Raw genomic sequence first — 18,628 nt, 5'->3', positions numbered from 1 at the left:
AAAGTTGGAATATCAGCGTCAGATCAACTTCCTCCAAGGCATTGCTCCTCAAAGAAAATAATTTAGCAATTATAAACAAGAAACTCATGAAATCTGCTCTATATTATATGCAGGTTCAATACATCAGGTTTAACTCCTTTTGTCCTAATGCTGAGTGTGACCTGCTCAGCCCCAGCTCCTCCTGCCCATGTAGCTGGTGGAGCTCCAATAGTGGACTCTGCAACAGCTGGGATAAAGAGTGCAAAACAAGGTCTAGTTTTGTAACATTAACTTTTTTTTATTAAGAAGACAGATATTTTATAGTACTTCTTTTCCTTTGTAAAAATGGGATACATGAACCAATACAAAATGTGAATGGGAACAGATGGATATGTATTTTCTTACACTGTAACATCTTCCATGGACACCTTAAAACAGAACTGGCCTAAGGGGAAAAAATAAAAAGGCCGGGTAAATAAAGAACAAGGTTGTTTATCATCAGTTCTGCGTTCTTCATTTGTGATCCTCCTTTAAACAAGGTTGTTCTTTCTTCACGCTTCAAAGTCCTAATGATCTAAAGCTGTACAAAGTAATACTCAACAATACATTTCAACAGTGCACTGTATACTGAAGAAAAAATACATAAACCGATATACAACTAAAATTAATAATTTCCTGTTTTTTCTCCTGTTTTTACGCGTGGTTTTTTTTTTTTTTATTTTTCCAATGCGTGGGGCCAAAATTTTGCAATCTACCTGAGACGGAAAACACCAATCAAACACATGAACCTGAGACATGTCAACATTGTAAGTCAAAGTTACATCGGTAACACTGCACTACGGTACACTTCCAAACAAATATGGGCTGCTCAAGGCCAGGATGCCCGTCCCGTGCCGCGGAGCCCCCGGCTCCAGCCTGGCTGCTTCTCACCGCGATGGGGTTTGGCAATGGTGCTGAGGGCTCAGAGAAGAGCTGCGCTCGGCAAAAGCTGCTCGGGAAAAAGGGTGTTTGTTTCGCGAGGTTCCGCCCGTGAGAGAGGGGAAAGACGGAATACTGCCGGGGGAAAAAGGGCCTGCTTGGTGCTCCAGGCCGCCCCGTTCCCAAAGGAATCCCACATTGTAATGGTTCTGCCAAAAAACAGCAATTAAAAAACAAACACGTGAAAATGGCCCCCCCCCCCCGCCCCAAAACCCGTAAAAAAATCCCCAAACCTGACACTAAGATTAATGCTTTCCTTAAATAAATCAGATACATTTGCCACATAAACACAATAAAAAAGTATCGCTTGAAATCCATGATTACTCACCAAAAAAAAGTCAGCATATATAGCTTTATACCGTCTTCCCGCTGCACTTTGCTACCTGTCGCTTACAATTCCAATTGAGCCAGAGTTTCCTGTGCACCTATGGCTTTAGTGGTCATTAGCACGCTCGTTTCAACACAAATTCCCGCATTTTACTCAGCAGGTAGAAAAAAAGGCAGGTTTGTTCATCCAGCCGCTCTCCAGGTCTGGGCTCACACGTCAGAGGGGCTTTACCTGCTGCCTCCGCGGCCGCCCAGCGGGGAGAGGATGAGGAGAAGCCCCCGCATCCGGGAGGGCTCTGCCTGCCCAGCAGGGACCCTGCTCCTGCATCCCCACGGCCGAGCAGCGCCTCTGCCGAGCTCCAGCCCATTTCCCAGCTGCACCATCGAAAGCACCTGAAACAGCCACAAAAGGGGGCTTGGGGGGTGTTATCCGAGCCCTGACGGCAACAGGGGAACGGGACATGGGCACACTGAACTGCAAACTACGCATCTAAAATGTGCTGGTTCTCCTCCGATGAGCTCGAGTTCTGAACGGAAACTGGTGAAGAGAAAAAAGGGGAAACACCTTCAGAGAAACGCACCTACTCCACGGGGTCCCAGCTGGCAACTCCAGAAACAGGAAAGGGGAAACGAAGAGCCACAGAAACCCGAAGGGAACTAACGCACAGAAGCCCCTCTTCTTCCCAGCCTCCCCCCGACCCGAACGAACAGAAATTAAACAAGGCACAGAATCTTCTGCAAATGACTTCACTAAACTAAATCCAAGCTGGACTTGGCCAAAAAAAGAAAACCCAAACGAACTGAGGTGTCGAACAGCAGAGTGTACTTTACGAGGAATATTTTTACACAGCAAATCCCAGACCTTCCCGGCCTCACCGCTCTCCACCCATTTGCTTTTTTTTTCCTTACAAAAAAAAAGACACAAGCTGGTTGCAACTTCCAAGATCACTTTGTCTTTGTAGCGTTTAAATAGGGCCAGTAGTAACCGTCCACAGTTGGACACCTCATGGGAACCAAGGCTGCTCTAGATGAAGTACTCTTTCTTTTCCTCGGAGTTGTTTTGTCCCCCCTCTGCGTTGATGATGGCTGTGTCTGCGTCGGCCGCATCATCTGCTCCTTTGGCTTCGTGAGTGAAGTATGTACCTGCAAGGGAAGTGGAGGCTGCGTGACTCCTTGGGGGCCTGGGTGTGGCTGCTGAGGGAGCGACTGACAAAGGAAACAAAAAGTGCTGCTGGGAGAGAAAGTGGGGCGTGTGTCCCGTCAGACATGACAACACCGCGACTGAGGGGACACACGAGCCTGGCCTTTCATCCTCCAGCTTTGCTCTCTGCCTTACCTTTATGTCTGGCAAAATATCGCCCTAAAATGATGAGCAGGCAAAGCATTGCAAAGACGACGACGGCCACGACGCCACCAACCACGGCATGGTCCACGCTCCGTATGGCCCCGTCCTCACCCGCGCGGGAATCTGTTGAGACCAGAAGAGGAATAAGAATTGGGGGCTTACTGCAATGCTCTCGGCAGGCTCTGGCTGCAGCTGCTCTCAGGATGGGAAGAGCTGCCCTCAGGCTCTCCAGAGGAGCAGGGGTGAAGCACGGAGCTAACTAGACAGATGAGTTCGGGCAGAGGAGCTTTGTCCGGAGCCGAACTGATCTGGCGGCTCCACTCGCGAGGTGTTCTCCGCTAAAAGCAGCAGCACTATGACTACGCACGTGGGAGACAGCTGGGAGAGGGGAGGAAGGGCACATGGAGTTCTTGGTGGGGATCTATTTTGGGAAATTTCCCTGTAGTGCTCCCCAAATCTCAGCCTTCTTGGCGATGGGGCATGGGGAAGAGCAGTACCATACGGGAATATTAATCGTCAGCTCTGAGAAATGTCATTAACGAGTGCCCTGTTGAAAACATTTCAACTTCCCAAAACACTCCTTGCCCAAAACCCAATCCACCCAGCATGGAAAATGCGTTTACAGTCATCCTCTGCCGCGACTGAACGGGGTTCCACCATGAACCCCCACCTCTCCTGTCCAATGCACCCACAAGGACACAGCACTCCTGACCCAAAAGCTAACACCCAGTCCGAGGCCGACAGTAAGCAGGAACTGTACAGTGCCTCCGACTGCTTTACTGCGTTTATTTAACTCCTCACCACACAATTAGTTTCCTTTCAGAAGCGCCTCTCCCTCGGGATGCCGTCACCTGGGAGAGGGATGACTGATGTGGCGGAGGAACAGCTCCGGAATGAACCCCGGATGAGCTATGGCCATGTAAAATGAATGTATAGCAGTGTAAACAATTTTAATTTAAGAACGCAGCTACATCAACCCTCGCTGCAATCCTAATGGCAACTGAGATTTATAACGCAGTAAAAAACAATTATTCTCCTGCTGATTAATACATTAACATTTTGGAATAGAAGCTAAACCATTGTCTCTTTTTTTTAGTGAGTCAAGCGCGACACCTCTATTAAAATGATTTACTGGCCATACCTTACAATTTAAGCACAGCAGCAACAGAAACGGTAAAAATCTTTTAACTTTACATGATTTGTGAAGTCATATGTGAAGGATTTACCATTTAAATCTTTCACTACAAGAAGCACATGGCCCATAAATCTGCCCTGCCTGCGCCTGCCTGGACACCTCGGAGAAATGCGTTTTGCCAGGACGACTGAGAGAGCAAATGCAAGTCAATTTTTAAGAAAGATTTATCTCCGTCTCCCTCCAAAGAACAGAGCAAATCTCTGAAGCCTCCACCTCTAATAATATTTGAAGTTTATCGATCAAGCGTACAGATCCGTGACAGCTAAAGGTAATGGGGCTCTTTTGAGCTGAGACCTGATACAAAGCTTTCGAGCAGCAGCTGGGATTTATGCTTTCTATCGATATTTCCAATTCTGCTCCAAGATTAAGGACTGAGGGACCCAAGTAAATAACTGGGGACCAAGAGCAACATAAAGCGCCTTTTAATTAAAACAATTTAAGAAAAAAAGCCCCTTTCGAGTAACCTCTGAGAGCAGGATCCCCAGGGTGGGCAGAGAGATGCTGGGATGAGCTGGGGCGTGGTGAGAGATACTGTGGAGACCCTTCCAGCAGTTTGGCTGATAAGGTAAAAACTGCAGCCAAAAAAGATTATTCCCCTGCAAACCAAAAACACAGCAAAGGAGGACCTTCTGTCTCATCTCCAGTGGGAGCAGATCATGCTGTGATCACTTCCCAGCATCTGCTGTGTGGCAAGCAGCTGAACATCCCTGCATGCTGAGGGAAAGGTGCCCATGGACACTCATGGGGTGTGGAGCTGATCCCATGCCCAGGGACAGGATCTGCTGCTTGCCCAGGGGGGCAGCCGGGGAAATCCAGTCACACTGGGCATCCAGGGAGCCCCCACTCCGACACAGCCATCCCACTGCCACTCCAGCTTGGCTGATCTGGCCTCCACGAACCTGCTCTCTGCAAAGCAAATAAACTGGCTCATCTGCTGGAGCAGCTGCTTTAGGCATGCTTCACTCCATTTTTTTCTTATTTTTTCAGAAACTTTCACCCAGTTCCGCTTGGCTACATTTGGAGCATCCAGCAGCATCCCAGCCTGGGCGATGAGTGCCTTGTTGACATCTGGAACAGCTGAGGGGCATAAACATGCTGAGTTACGGCTCTGTAATGTGCTTCCAGCAGGATTTTGCATCAAGAGGCATTTTTTCTTCATCATCATAAATTAAGGTTCTGGAAAGACGAAGCCGTGTGCTCGTGCTGGCGGCGGCAGCCTCCACGCTGTCCCACAGACCCAGTGCCGCAGAGATGGGGCCGTGCCAGAGACCGTGCCTGACACATCCCTCTTGTCTTCCCTTTGCCTGACATCATGCCAAGAGCAGGGAGCAAGGGCTCCCCTGAGAAGGGACTTGGGCCTAAAGCCTTGCCAGGTTTGCTCAGCAGAGTTTGTTAAGCGTCAGTTCCTCTGCTGAGACGTGCAGGGCCATTTTTCTCAATTGTTCTTCTTAAAGAAGATCCCTGCGAGGTGCCAGCCCCAAGTTCACACTGTTACACACATGGCTAAATACACCTCCAAGCTTACACATGGCCTAAAACATTCCTGCTGCAGCATCTCCTCTCCTTGCCTCCAGCCCCTCATCAAACCCTGCATGCTCTGGAGCATGACCCAGCACCAAGAGCTCTGCCTGCAGGCACAGCAAAGCCGGAACCCACCGCCAGCAATTCCAACACAATCCCAGCACACCTGTGTGCCAGCAGCACAGGAACAGCCCCTCCACATCCTCCTGTCCCCCGCTATTCCTTAGGTAATTAACCAAGTGTCAGGTCTATGGAACAAGGAATAATTCCTCAAAGCCAAGGAGAGACTTGACCTTAACAACCGGAATTTGCTTTAAATGCTGCCTCCAATTCACCCAAGCTATTCCCGCCTCCTATCTCTGATTAAACCAGAAATCACAACTTTATTGCTGAAGAGGGAACAGTTGAGATGGCAGGAACTGACAAAATGCCACATTATTTGCTAATCCTAATATGTTATTCTTCCTCAAGATTTGCTTTTCTCAGCACCAATTCAATTACAGATGCTACAAATCCTTCTGACATTTAATTCCCTCTTGTCAGGGCGCAGTAAATGTATACATGCAGAGCTTTCCCATTAGGATGTTAATATATATTGGAGCAAGCTGAATCCTGGCCTCTCCAGCGAATCATCAGGAATTTGCCTATTAGGGTTTTGTTTTGGGTTCGCTTGTGAATTTTTGTGGGTGGGGCAGAAAGAAGGAGGGAAGGGCAGGGAAGGAACAGACATCACAGCATGTTGTCAGCAACATGCGCCCTCAGGGCTACTCTGCAGCTATGGGTGCACCCTTGGCTGAACCGTTTTTGAGTCGATGCTTTGCTTGGCACCAAAGCACCTTAAAGGAAAACTGCAGTGGTAATGGTACAATGCACTTGCCAGAGCTGAACTCATGCAGGAAAAAAAAATCAATTTGTCTTTCTAAGTGCTGTGCTGCTCCCCCAAGGGATTGGCACTGGCTGCAGCCCACAACAGGGGATGCCAGGGTTTCGTGGGATGCAGTACTGGGTCCGTCTGCCCATGGTGCAGATCACTGTACAGCAGCAGCAGCGCTCCAGAGCCTCTTCTAGGGTGGCCAGGAAGAGACTTGGGTGGCTTGAAACTTATTTTTGCTGATTATTTTTACCAACTGCTCGTGTAATCAACAAAATAGTGATTACACTGCTGGAATGGCAACCTTGAAGTTTTCCTTTAAACAAAAAGTATGGCTCAGCAAACAGCACATAGACAGGAGAGAAAGGGGTTGGGGACTGCTTCCTACTCATCACAGAACTAAGGAACTAATTCCAGAGGTTAGGAGCAGTACGGAGCAGATGCTGAGCTGGGGATTGTCCATCTAAGTATTGATAATCATCATCTGCGATTCACACCTGCAGGTTCTCAGCTATGGGGGCTTTGGGGGACTCTTAAAAAGTGAATGTTCTAATGATCTCCAGGTTTCTAACATTTCTGCCAATGTTAAGTGCTAAAATCAGCTTTCTGTGGGCTCTCAAGAAAAATGTTGGTGATGGTAAGAGCAGCACTCTGACAGTCTGGGTCAGTGCTTACACTGAGATTTAACAGAGGGAAGACTTCTCTGCTCCCAACTTCTCAATGAAAAGGTTCCACTCAATTCCACTTTAATGAGGCTTTAAATATAGATGTATCTATGAATATTCCACTCTTTTCGTCAGCAGCAGCATCCCAAGAGTAAAAGTAAGAATGGGTTGGACCGGGCTGCCTGTATTTTAAATCTCCTTTCTGCCCACACCAACAGCCTCAGCCCTATTTGGGTCAAACCACTGCAGGTTTACCTTCAGTGCTCCCCATGCTCTCAGCAGCGGGTCCCGCGAGGCTCAGGCGGCGGCTCTGGGCTCACCTTGGTGACGGGAGCCCCCTGCACACACCAGCATCCTCGAGCGCCTGGAGGCAGCGGCTCCTTCCTCCAGGGACCTCCTGCAGCCGGGAGGAGCCGGCCCCACCTCTCCAGGGGCGCTGGCACCGCTCCTGACACTGCTGCTGCTGCCAACAGCTCCTTCCCTGCGTGTCCAGCACCCTCCAGCCGATTGCGGCTCTCCCTGGGCCCAGAGACGGAGGTGTGGAGCAAAGGCAGCACTGGGAGATGCAGCCTGTCCTGGTTTTATGGAACCCCAGCTGTGTGGTGCTCCTGACTCCTGTCCTTCCTCCTCACCTCCCTCCAGCTTCACGTTAGCCCAACTGCAACCTTTTGGGGTGTCTCTGGACAGCCCTGACCTTCCTCTATGTGCATTTCTGCTGTAAAAGCAGACAACAGAGGGAGATTTTTATGAAAATGTAGTTAAGACATTATTTTTGGCACATCAGGATTTATTGCCTCACTTGCACAAAAATTTACCTTCTATTTCTGGGTGAAAATTAAGGTCAAGCTCCTGACATTGGGCAGTGTGGGCTGAACTTGTGGGCAGGAGCAAGCTCATACACACCAACCCCACTGAAGCTCCTGAGCTTCCCAGATGTGCAGGTAACATCTGCATCGCGGCAGGGGAAAGGAAACCTACACCAACAGCTTTGAAGAATTCCTAAACAAGTGACCTCTTGTAAATCTGATTACAGTTTAGTTTGTTAAATGATTATCCCATCAGTATGCCTGAAGAACCCACAGGTCACGATTTGGGTGTTTAATGGCTTTAAGTCATCTGAGCACTCCTGAAAACCTGGTGAGCCAATTATTCCTTTTCCCTGGAGGTAGGAAACATCAGGACTGCACTGACACCTCCCAAATGAATCTGGGGTCAATTCTTTTGTGGAATGAAGTTTTTGAAATGATGCAGCAGCACTAGATGTTGGACTTGGCAGGGGGTGCTGGTGGAAGAACAGGCTGCCGTTACTCTGTGAACACTATAAAGCACTTAGCCACGACATGGGAGGACAGAAATCACTGCCTGCCCATGACAGGATGAGCAATAATGTTATTCATTCCCACAGCGTGGCATGGAGCAGGCTACCCCTCCTCGAATTTATTGAGGGGCCGTTAAAGAGCAGCGTTAACCTGCCTGTCCTATCGTAATTGAATTTGGTCTAATTTAAACCAGAGAAATTTGAGGAGTTCATCCTTCTTCAATCAATAAGCTCCCCTTCAGCGACCCATTTCAAGATCGCTTCATAAAAAATAACGCGCTTTGTTTGAATAAATGTGCTCACCGTGGCAGAGCTCAGAGCTGCACGGCTGCTTCCACAGACTCCTCTCTGGAGAGGGGAGCCCCGCGTGCAGCCGATGCTATGGATCCACCAGCATCCCCTCTGCAAAGGCGCTGATGGTTTTTGGTCAGGGAACCGTTCCCTGGTTCACAGGAGGTGCTGATGCTCCGGAGCAGAGCCAGGAGAGCTCGGGGGGTGTGGGGAGGGGTCCCTGGAGCGCCGTGCCCCGAGCCCACGGCAGTGTCTGTGTGTGTGCACCTGCATGCACAGGTGTGCACAACACACACACACGCTCAGGTTTGCCCCCTCAATGCCCAGTGCTGCAGGAACCCTGCCTGCCAGGCTGGAATGAGGAACTGAGAGGTGCCAGGCCAGCCCTCTCCGTACCCTAAGGGCTCAGGATGTGAGGAACAAGAGGAGGATTGCGAGAGGCACAGACACACAGAGCTCGGCCGAAGAGCGAGGACGGCTCTGCACTCAGGCTACCTGAAGGGCGGAAGGCAAGGGATGCATTACTTAATTGCACAGTCGGCAGAGCCTCGCTTGAAGCTGTGGGTGGGACAGATGTACCTGGAAGGAACAGCACACTGAGCAAACACTGCAGCAGCCCCCACGCCCGCCACGCCAGGGTCCCCCATGGGGATGGGCCGTGCCCTGCATCCCCAGGGTGGTGCCCAGGGCTCCCTATGGGGATGGGCCATGCCCTGCATCCCCAGGGTGGTGCCCAGGGCTCCCCATGGGGGTGGGCCGTGCCCTGCATCCCCAGGGTGGTGCCCAGGGTCCCCCATGGGGGTGGGCCGTGCCCTGCATCCCCAGGGCGGTGCCCAGGGCTCCCCTATGGGGATGGGCCATGCCCTGCATCCCCAGGGCGGTGCCCAGGGTCCCCCATGGGGGTGGGCCGTGCCCTGCATCCCCAGGGTGGTGCCCAGGGTCCCCCATGGGGGTGGGCCGTGCCCTGCATGCCCAGGGTGGTGCCCAGGGCTCCCCCATGGGGGTGGGCCGTGCCCTGCATGCCCAGGGTGGTGCCCAGGGCTCCCCATGGGGGTGGGCCGTGCCCTGCATCCCCAGGGTGGTGCCCAGGGCTCCCCATGGGGGTGGGCCGTGCCCTGCATGCCCAGGGTGGTGCCCAGGGCTCCCAGCACCCGCTCCGGCTGGAGCGGAGGGCAGTGTACCCGATGGAGAGCTCAACTCCAGCACTCACCTGGAGCACCCATCTGAGAGCCCCCATGTGCTGAGCCCGGGCCAAAAACATGACCTGGCTTCAGTCTCTGAAGCTATGGGGCAGAGACCACTCTGTCTGTAGCAGAGAAGGGCCTGGGGCTCTCTCTAGTGCCTCCCCCATACCTGACCCAGCGTGATCCTGACCACACCTGACCAGGAATGATCACCCTTTGGGCAGGCAGGAGTAACCCAAAGAGCAACAAGCAAAATTTTGAAATTCTTAGGGAAAAAATCAGTAGCCAAACCAGATGCTGCAAAAAGGCTGCTTGGCAGCACACGACCGTGCTCACTGTGGGCAGTGGCTCTGCCTGAGCTGCGTTCTGTAGAGGTGGGGGAAACTTTGGCTTCCATTCCAGACTCAGAAAAGGGACTACACTGAGCTGTGTGCTCTGGGAAAGGTGTGAGCCCCTCTGAGCAGCACAGGCTGGGGAGTAAACACTCATTCTGGGCAATTCCCTTGAGAAATTGTTTCAGGTTCTTCTCTTCACTCACCAAAAAGTGTATTTTTCCTTAAAAAATAGAACTTAAAAAGTAAAAGAACTAAGAGCAAAACAATTTTCCCCATCCACTCAGGGATGTTCACCAGAGCCCTGGTGCATCTTACCTATGGGATCTGTCCCAGGCCTGCAATAATAATTGTTAGCATTGCTCAATGTTAGAAAACATCCAGAATGAATCCATCATTTCTGACCTCTTGGCCACAGCACACCTGTAGTGGCTTATGGGATGAGACGTTCCTGATTTGATTGGGTGAGAGGGAACCATTTGATGGAATAAGATGAGGACTCAGGGTTTTTTGGTGTATTTTTTTGCTCCACGCTGAACCCCTGAGAGGAACAGCACTGGGCTCCAAGCCCCTGGGCTGGGCTCTTCCCAGGGGGACAAGTGGCTGCTCCTGCCCCATGGCCAGGACTGTGCACCCTGCGCTGGAGCGGCCGCACGCAGCCACAGAGCCCAGCAGGTACCAGGAGTTTGTAGGGATGCTCTGCAAGGGGGGGCAAAAAAAAAAATATAGGTGCATTTCTATAAGAAAACATGAAAAACAAAGATTTAGGTTTGTACCACTGGTAGAGGCTCTGCTCTGAATGCACCCAACTGCATCCACTGAAGATGCTGTTATGCTTTAATCTCAATCAGCACTAATTGGCAAGGACCAGCCATGAGGATGCATTTATGCCTCTTTCAGACCAGTGTGGATAAAAAGAGGCTTGAACCATTTACTTGGTTTGGCCTCACTGATGAAACAACCACCTCTTTCTTACTGCCAATCTGATGCTGGTATGATGAGGAATCCCCAAGCAGCCAAGGGTTAGTGCTGGCCACCTGTTTTAAGGGCGGTTTCACACAACACGGCAGATTCAAGTGTTTTACAAACCAAGATTCAACTCAACCGGTCTCCAATTCAATGTTCAAAAAATCCCAGCCAGGAGGGAACCACAATGGTTGGCCTTGGTGCCCTGCACCTCCTGCCCCGAGGATGCCACACAGAAATGGGTGCCAAAATAAAAAAATTAAAAAAAAACAAAAAGGAGGAGAACCCCAACAGAAAGGAGCGCACTTCCAAGCTGCAAGAGCGTGGGGGGAATGGCTGCGCCATAGCGACTGCACAATGCAACATGGCCAAGATGCAGAAATCAGAGTGGAACCAGTGTCTAGCGAAGGAGAGCAGCGGGTTACCTACAGACTAGCCCTTACCTGAGAGATCCCCATAGTCCAGCTCCTCGGCCGAATTGGGCAACTGAGTAAAGCCTTACAAGTAAAAACAGACTCGTTTTTCTCTGCGTTTCTCAAGCGACAAAAAACAACACACTTAAGAACTGAGGATGAATTTCTTGAGGGGGAAAAAGAGAATGCGTCAGTCACTTGCCACCGTCTGCCAGTGCGGGCAGAGCCATCGTGTGACACCAGTGCAATCGTGGCCTTCATTACAGACAGAAATGCTCCTCGCTCTACACTGTTGGCACACGGAACGTGGTATTGAGACCACTCATAACAGCATGCAGAGCCCCAGACTCTGCCTTTCGGCCGTCACGGGGACAATTTCCCAATTTAGTCCAGGCTGATTTCAGTCCTGCATACAGAGAGCAATGGAAAACTTGCCTCCAATTTTGCAACCAATCCAATTAGTTTTGGTCATGGTGACAAGTCAGGACATTTACCAATGACAGAATATGAATATTGTGCAGTGCATGTCATGGCCTGTTTGCAGGCTGTGGGCTGTGTCCTCTGCCAAACTATTGGACAAACTGGCTTTTTTTCATTTGCCCAAATGTGATGGATTTATGGGAAAAGCATCTGTCCTCAAAGCTATACAGCAGTCAGGGAGGCACGTGGTCATGGCCACCATAGCCAGGGCTGTCTGTGAGGGCATTAGTGCTGCTTGCTTTGGGGGTCTGAGGAAGTGCTGGGGTCTGCAGGCAGAGCATCTCCAGGGGTGAACAGCTCAGCACCAGTGACAGGGCAAAGCAGAGCCAGGAGGCCACCCAGACTCACTGAAATGTGGGGTGGGGCAATGTTACCCTGTGAGCTGCGACTTCCAGGACTCACTCTTGCTGCTGGCCACTAAAAGCAAATGCATAAGCAAAGGAAAAAAATTCCCATGAAGAGATCCCGCACCCCTGGGCACTGGGGAACCTGGGATCATCAGCTCACAGACTGCTACCAGAGCTGACTCTCTGTTAAATAGCCAAGCTGTGAGTGCAGTGTGGTCAATGTGCAGACTTGGCCCCACTGCAAAGCAGCAATATGTATATTTTTATATATACACTGCCCTTTAAAAATGAAACTAATTTTCAGTGACTGGTTTTTAAATGCATCAAATCATCAGGAAGTTACATTGGTATTACCTCCTGAAGTGGGAAGCCATTTAGATTAATAGCAGGAAATAGGCTTGTGTGCCACTCTTGGGTTTCAGGGAGTCCTTTTCAGATTTTCAGGAGCTTTTTTCCTATAAATGATCTATAAATACAACAGTTGACTCACAGAACCATTGACCATGCAAAGCTGCACTTGGCAGAGGAGCCCTTCAACTTTTCTCTCTCCAAAATTGATTCTGTAGAGAGTTCCTTTTCAAGGAACTACATTTTCTCACTGATGAAAAAGGGCAATGTTGCATTTTTTATGAAGAAAAAAAAAATCCTTTTCAGAATAAAATTTGCAACAATTCCACAATTTTGCTTCTCCCTGCACCTGGGACACTCACAAATGCCACCAGCCGGTGTTAAAACCTGTTGTGAGGCATTTAAATAGGTGGTAAATTACTTCTTGATTTTTCTCATTAAACTTTCATACTGGCTACTAAAGCCCCCTCTTTTCACTTCTGAGGGGATGAACTCAGAGTCTGCCACTTCTCCTGCCAGAGGAATGAAAGGGAACTTTTCACTCTGCTCCATTTCCCTGGAAATGATAAATCCTGGGCAGGCTCAGTGAGTGCGTCCTGCAGCTGAACAAGGTGCTCACACAAGGACCAGGCACCCCCAGGTACATTTAGGTTTCTGTGGGCTCCCATGCTACATCCAGTTCTTTAGGAAAAGCCAATTTCTCTCCCATCTCAGGCTCTAAATAAGCAATTAGGGATTCCGTTTCATGCGGCGCCGCGCAGACCCGCAGTGCGCGCAGGCAGCGCTGTGATGTTTTATTCACTGCCCCAAGGATGGGAGCTGGGAAACAGACTGAGGAACGGATTCACTATTAGCTGCACTTTCAAGTAGGGCATTTCCAAGAGGGAAGGAGGCAGTGGGACTGGCAGAGCTGCTTGGTGGTGGCAGTGCAGAAAGCCCTTTTCTGTGGCACCTGGCAGGATGTACACGTGGCTGGCGCTCCGGTCGGGGGCAGCCAGGCTTTGGCTTCAGCCAAGCATTTTCAGGGACTGAGGACTATCAGGAAAAGGAACAAGAGTGTAACACAATAGTGCTACCGATTCTTGTATCAAACATGCTAAGGCCACAATTAAAAACCCACACAGGCCTTCAGGGAAGGATTTCCAGCCTGTAAAATAATTTACCTGCTGCATTATGGGTCAAATATTTTCTTACCACTCTTCATTTGTGACTAGGGTGTTTTCCTGCTTTGCCAGCTTCAGAGGAGGCTTTTCCAAATGGCTCAAAACCCTACTCTTCCATGGGAATGAGCAGAAATTCTGCCTGTGCTGAGGCAGCATTGCCTGGTTCTTGCCTTGCCAGGGGAATGGGGAGCAGCCCTGAGCCCCCCATTGCTGGGCTGGATGGATGGACAGGGCCTTGAGCACAATGCCCTGTGTGTGCAGCACCCACATCCTGGGGAATCACTCTGAGCATTTAGAGCTCTCTGCTTACAACAGGGTAGGGGCAGAATTTGAAAAATGGACACAAAGTCAGTGTGTTCAAGGTCATGGCTGCTTAGAGATGTCCTGCTTGTACAGGGGGCAAGTGTGAGCTGGGCATCTCACCTGAGGGGCTCCCCAAAGCCCAGCACCTTGCGAGGGCTGAGCTCTCTGGCCACTGAGAGGCAACAGGGGCTAGGACATTAAAAACTGGCACGTTGATTATGGTGGGGAGAGTGGCAGGGAGGAAAATTCAAAGGGCATGGCAGAAAAAGCGCTTTCTCCCCAGACTGAGTGGCGCAGACACTCCAGGTTGTTACACTCCGGGCTCCACCGGTTCTGCCTGTATCCAGCTCAAACAGTGGGGCCTGTGATTTCAGCCCCACGGGCACCCTGACCCACGGGGGCACACCGAGAGGGAGGAGGGCTGAAGCTGGGAAACCCCGGCTTCGTGGGGTGCAGCGGAAGCACAAGCCTTCCTGCCGGCCATGACCATGCTGTTATTGGAGCTCTGGCAATGAACAGTGCAGAGAAAGGAGAAAGTGCATCAGAAAATTCACAGTTAAGCTCTCATTTTTCAACAAAAGAGTTAACAACGTTCGTGCGTTAGGTCACTCATGCATCGCTGCCGTCAACTCCATTCCGTGAGGAAACGGGAATGGCAGGGCCTTGGCTACTGCTGGGACATGCACACACACACAGGACTCCTTCCCCCCAGTCCTCTAGGATACACTCCAAAACTTTCAATGGCTCAAAACCCTCTTTCCCGGATTGAAGCATTGTGCTGGCTCCACACTGGCCTTACATTCCATTTTCTTTGCTAGCAAGCTCTTTTTTGGGTTGGTTTTTGGTTTTGTTTTTTTGTTGGTTTTTTTTTTGGTTGGTTGGTTGATTTTCTTTTTTCTTCCCCCAATTCATTTTAAATCGTTTTTGGAGAAAATCCATTTGGCTGTATTCATGCCCATGCATTTCTAGTCATTCACAGACATGCTCACTCCCATCGGACATCAGAAAGAACAAATGGCCAACATACAGAAACACCTGGTATACTCCATACACACTCCAGCAACACAAGCTTGGAAAGAAATCCGGAGTCTTCACGGGAAAAGCACCCCACAAGGGCAAGCACGGGGGAATTGAGAACAAACTGGCTGGTTTTAAGGCAGGAAAGTTTGTGGCAGCTCGTTTGACTGGGATAGGTTGTCATTTCAGCTGGCCACCTCCCTGGCAGTGATCCTCCCCATGGAGGGGGGAAGCCCTCGAGTTAAGAACAGGCTTTTTATGGCTTCCTCTGAACAAAGAAAAATAAGGAAAGACATCAGGGATTGCTTTGAAAATGGGGCAAGGGTTTGCCAGTGAGCATCTGCCCAGCTTGTCCTCTTTGCAGGGTCTAATACCTGCCTACACTGAGCCTTTCCTGATGCAGAAACAACACCCAGAAAGGATGCTGGGATTTGTGCCATCATTGGGGCTACCTGATCTTTTTCAAATTTAGGGATCAACATCTAGCCACAAACATGTAGCTACAAAATCAGCAACAAAGGCTCTTGACATCTAACACACACAGGGAGATTGACACACAGACAAAACACAAGTGTGCCCAAAGATTTCTGATCTTTATGCCAAGTGGGAAAATGCATCCAGGTAGGTAAGTTATTTGGGATAAGAAGTGTAAGCCTCTCCACTTGATATGGCACATTACTAGGGAATGATTGCTTCACTCAGTCCTGCCTCTGACCTCACCCAAGCAACACCTCAAGGGGAGCAGGCAGGAGAATGGGTGCTCTGTGCTAGGGATTTCTGTCAGTAAAAATTCAGTCATTTTATCAGAGTTAAAAGAAACTAGAACAACAAAGTCCAACATGGATTAGCTGTAATTAAAAATTGTCAGAGGTTTTGGTTCTTCAGCTGAAAAGTAAGCTTGTGCCAAAAAAATGGGATGCTCAACTTCCAGCCTGCAGCGTACGTAGGCTCGCCGGGGAATGGAGGAAGCTCAGGAAGCTGTCAAGCTGTTAGCTAGACTGCCTCGAGCAGACGAGAAGGGTTACTTTGCTAGACTGCTATGCTGAGAGGAAAGTGTTGCTATTTGTTTTCCCAATCTCCTTCTGCAGTGTAATAACGCAAACTTCCCTGCCGACCTTGGAGGCGAGCGCTCCTCTGTGGAGCATCCCAGAATCCCCAGTGCTGCCCTGTGCCAGCAGACCCGCTGGATACTGTGTCTTAAAAACTAACTCAAAATCCAAGAAAAATGCTCAAAAATCCTAAAAAAAAAAACCCAAAAATCCCCATCAAACAAAAACCCTAAAGAAAGAAAAAAAATAATTTCTTTTTCATGTGTGAAGTGATTCTCTCAGTCAATGGCTGGAGAAGCAATTAGCATTGCTTGGACCTGGATGCCACTTCCATGGGGCTTGTGCTTGCCTGGCACCAGGATGATCAGCTGGGGAGCTCACAGCAGAAATGACAAGAGCAGACAGACTTTCCAGCCTTAGAACCCATGTTGTATTTATGAGATGAGTCCACCTGAAACACAGTTTTCCCTTGAAGACTCCAGTTCCCTTTTTGGCCTCCCCTTCCCAGGCTTGTCTTGCCACTCAGCAGCGCTGAGAAATAAGATAAACAGGAATGTGATACCAACCGTGAACTGCTGGTTCTGTCGTCGCCGTTGTGTCTACACACGGGAACAGAGGATTGGAGGAAGGGAAGAAACAGGAGGAACAGCATGCAAAAAAAGGGAAAATGGAAAAAATGGAACAGATAATATATGAGCAAGCTTTCAAAGAACATTGCGTGACAAGCAATAATAAAATGAAAGGCAAAAAGCATTTGAAGTGAGTTGCACTGTTTAGAAGACATGCCTCCAGTTCAAAAGCTATGAGCCTGAGGAAAACAGTAAATTTTTCTCTTTTTCCAGGTCCTTGCCAGAACAATTACTGGTGGTTGCAAAGTCAGGGGAACAGGAGACAGGGGAGAACACCGACACCAACGGTTTGGTTGGTGGGGACAAAACAGAAGCTCCAGAGCAGGATGAAGAGCTGAGGCTCGGCACATTGCTGTTACACACTCAAACACTGCCTCATCAGAGCACCCCTGGCCAGGGAACAGTCTGCTCCTGCCTCTCCTCCAGCTTCCCAGCCACCACCTGCACGATGAACCATTTTTATCAGCATAAAAGACGTTCTAGAACTGGCAACAGTGGACAAACGTTACCAGTCCCTCTGCTGCAGCAGGTAGCTGGTCGAACAGCTACGGGTAATTAAAATATCCTGGATGTGTTTTTGCAGGTTAGTCTGAAGCTGACTCTACTCCATATGGACTACATCTCACTGGAAATTTCTTGGGGGGCACTGCCTTGCCAATGGAGAGATGCTTTGTCTCTTCCAGGAGTTTTCAACAGGCAGTTTTAAAAGACTGACCAATCTTCTGGCTTTTACTGACAGTTATTGCCATCAACAGGTCTAAACCAAATGTAACCACATTATCAAATTTACTGGCTTATTTAGTTGTTGGAGGCCACTTGCTTTGCATCTGGAGGCATTCTGTGGCAGGGGTCAGTGGCTGGAGGGGGCTGGCAACCCAGAACTGTCACTGCCACAAATCCTGGGGCCAAGCCCTGCCTGGCTGGGGGCAGGCAGTGTTTGGGTGGGTAACACTGTGGGTGAGCAGCGCTGCACCTGGGGCCCTGCACAGCAGCCTGGAGCTTGGGTTTTGCAGCACGACAGACAATTCACAGCGGCCTTTCCCCTGTGACATGCTGGCACACAACCCAGGGACAGGGCCCTGCGCGGGCAGAGGCAGCAGTGGAAGAAACAGGACCTGTGTCTTGGCAATTTAGCTGAGGACAGCCCAGGGCTGAATTCCTGAAGCAGCAGCAAAGACAAGAATCATACAAGGAATACATAATACTTACAGATACAAGGTCTACATGCTTTAATTATGGAAGCAAAACAAATAAACCCTGCACAGTTTAACAAACTGCACCAAGATTTGCATAACAGATTATCAAGCCATCATTAGCCTGTTTCCACTGCCAATGTAGGCTGTTCTCATCTTGGCAACCAAATCTAAGGCACCCTCAAGGAGGCCAGCCCTTGTTCTCCTGCGGGAGCCCTGGGGGCTGCAGGGGAAACCTTCCAAAACCACGAGGAGACCAAGAGCAGGGCTTTGCTTTGGTTTTGGGTAGCAATCCCCATTTGTTTTAACCAAGCAAATGGTGGAAGGGGAAATGGTGGTGGAGGTGGGGGGAAAGCCATTGTTTAGAAGGGGTTGTAAAACTGAGTATTAATTCCTGAGATAGCATCTTGGCATCTATAAATAGTCTCAATTTACTGTCTTCCTGAAATAAAAAAAGTTATGTCAGCTTTTACAATAAATAGAGAATCTGCTGGAAGCAAACTTGTATTGATGTGCTGGAAGAGATTATTAGTCAAGAAACAGTGCAAACTGGACAGTGCATCTCGCTTCCCCGTCCGGGGACAGAGACCGACAGGTTACACAAAATAAAGTTCTCAAGCGGTTGTAAGTGCGAACAAATATCCACGTCAAACAACATGTTGGCTGCAGCTGGAATGACAAAGTTATGATTAGCAAATGGTTTGGATGGTTGCA

At 49.6% G+C, this 18,628-nt stretch overlaps 1 protein-coding gene across 9 annotated transcripts in view; it reads right to left on the bottom strand.

Annotated features, from left to right (window-relative positions):
- Positions 1–253: 253 nt before the first annotated feature.
- The window catches only part of CADM1 (cell adhesion molecule 1), a 140,068-nt gene continuing 121,693 nt past the window's right edge, over positions 254–18,628 (bottom strand). For 2 of the 9 annotated variants that reach the window (XM_036397602.2, XM_036397603.2), the window contains 5 exons: positions 16,659–16,691; positions 11,416–11,469; positions 8,986–9,069; positions 2,621–2,752; positions 254–2,427 (listed from right to left, as the gene is read on the bottom strand). In XM_036397602.2, coding sequence (XP_036253495.1) covers positions 2,309–2,427; positions 2,621–2,752; positions 8,986–9,069; positions 11,416–11,469; positions 16,659–16,691 — 422 coding nt within the window. In that variant the 3' untranslated portion in view covers positions 254–2,308. The remainder of the gene's footprint in view (positions 2,428–2,620; positions 2,753–8,985; positions 9,070–11,415; positions 11,470–16,658; positions 16,692–18,628) is intronic. The other 7 variants (XM_036397604.2, XM_036397606.2, XM_036397605.2 and 4 more) reach the window with 4 other exon arrangements.

This window comes from Molothrus ater, chromosome 22, assembly GCF_012460135.2.
Source record: "Molothrus ater isolate BHLD 08-10-18 breed brown headed cowbird chromosome 22, BPBGC_Mater_1.1, whole genome shotgun sequence".
Lineage (NCBI taxonomy): Eukaryota > Metazoa > Chordata > Aves > Passeriformes > Icteridae > Molothrus > Molothrus ater.
The sequence above is the reverse complement of the archived record's forward strand: the minus strand, read 5'-3'. Positions and strand labels throughout refer to the sequence as shown.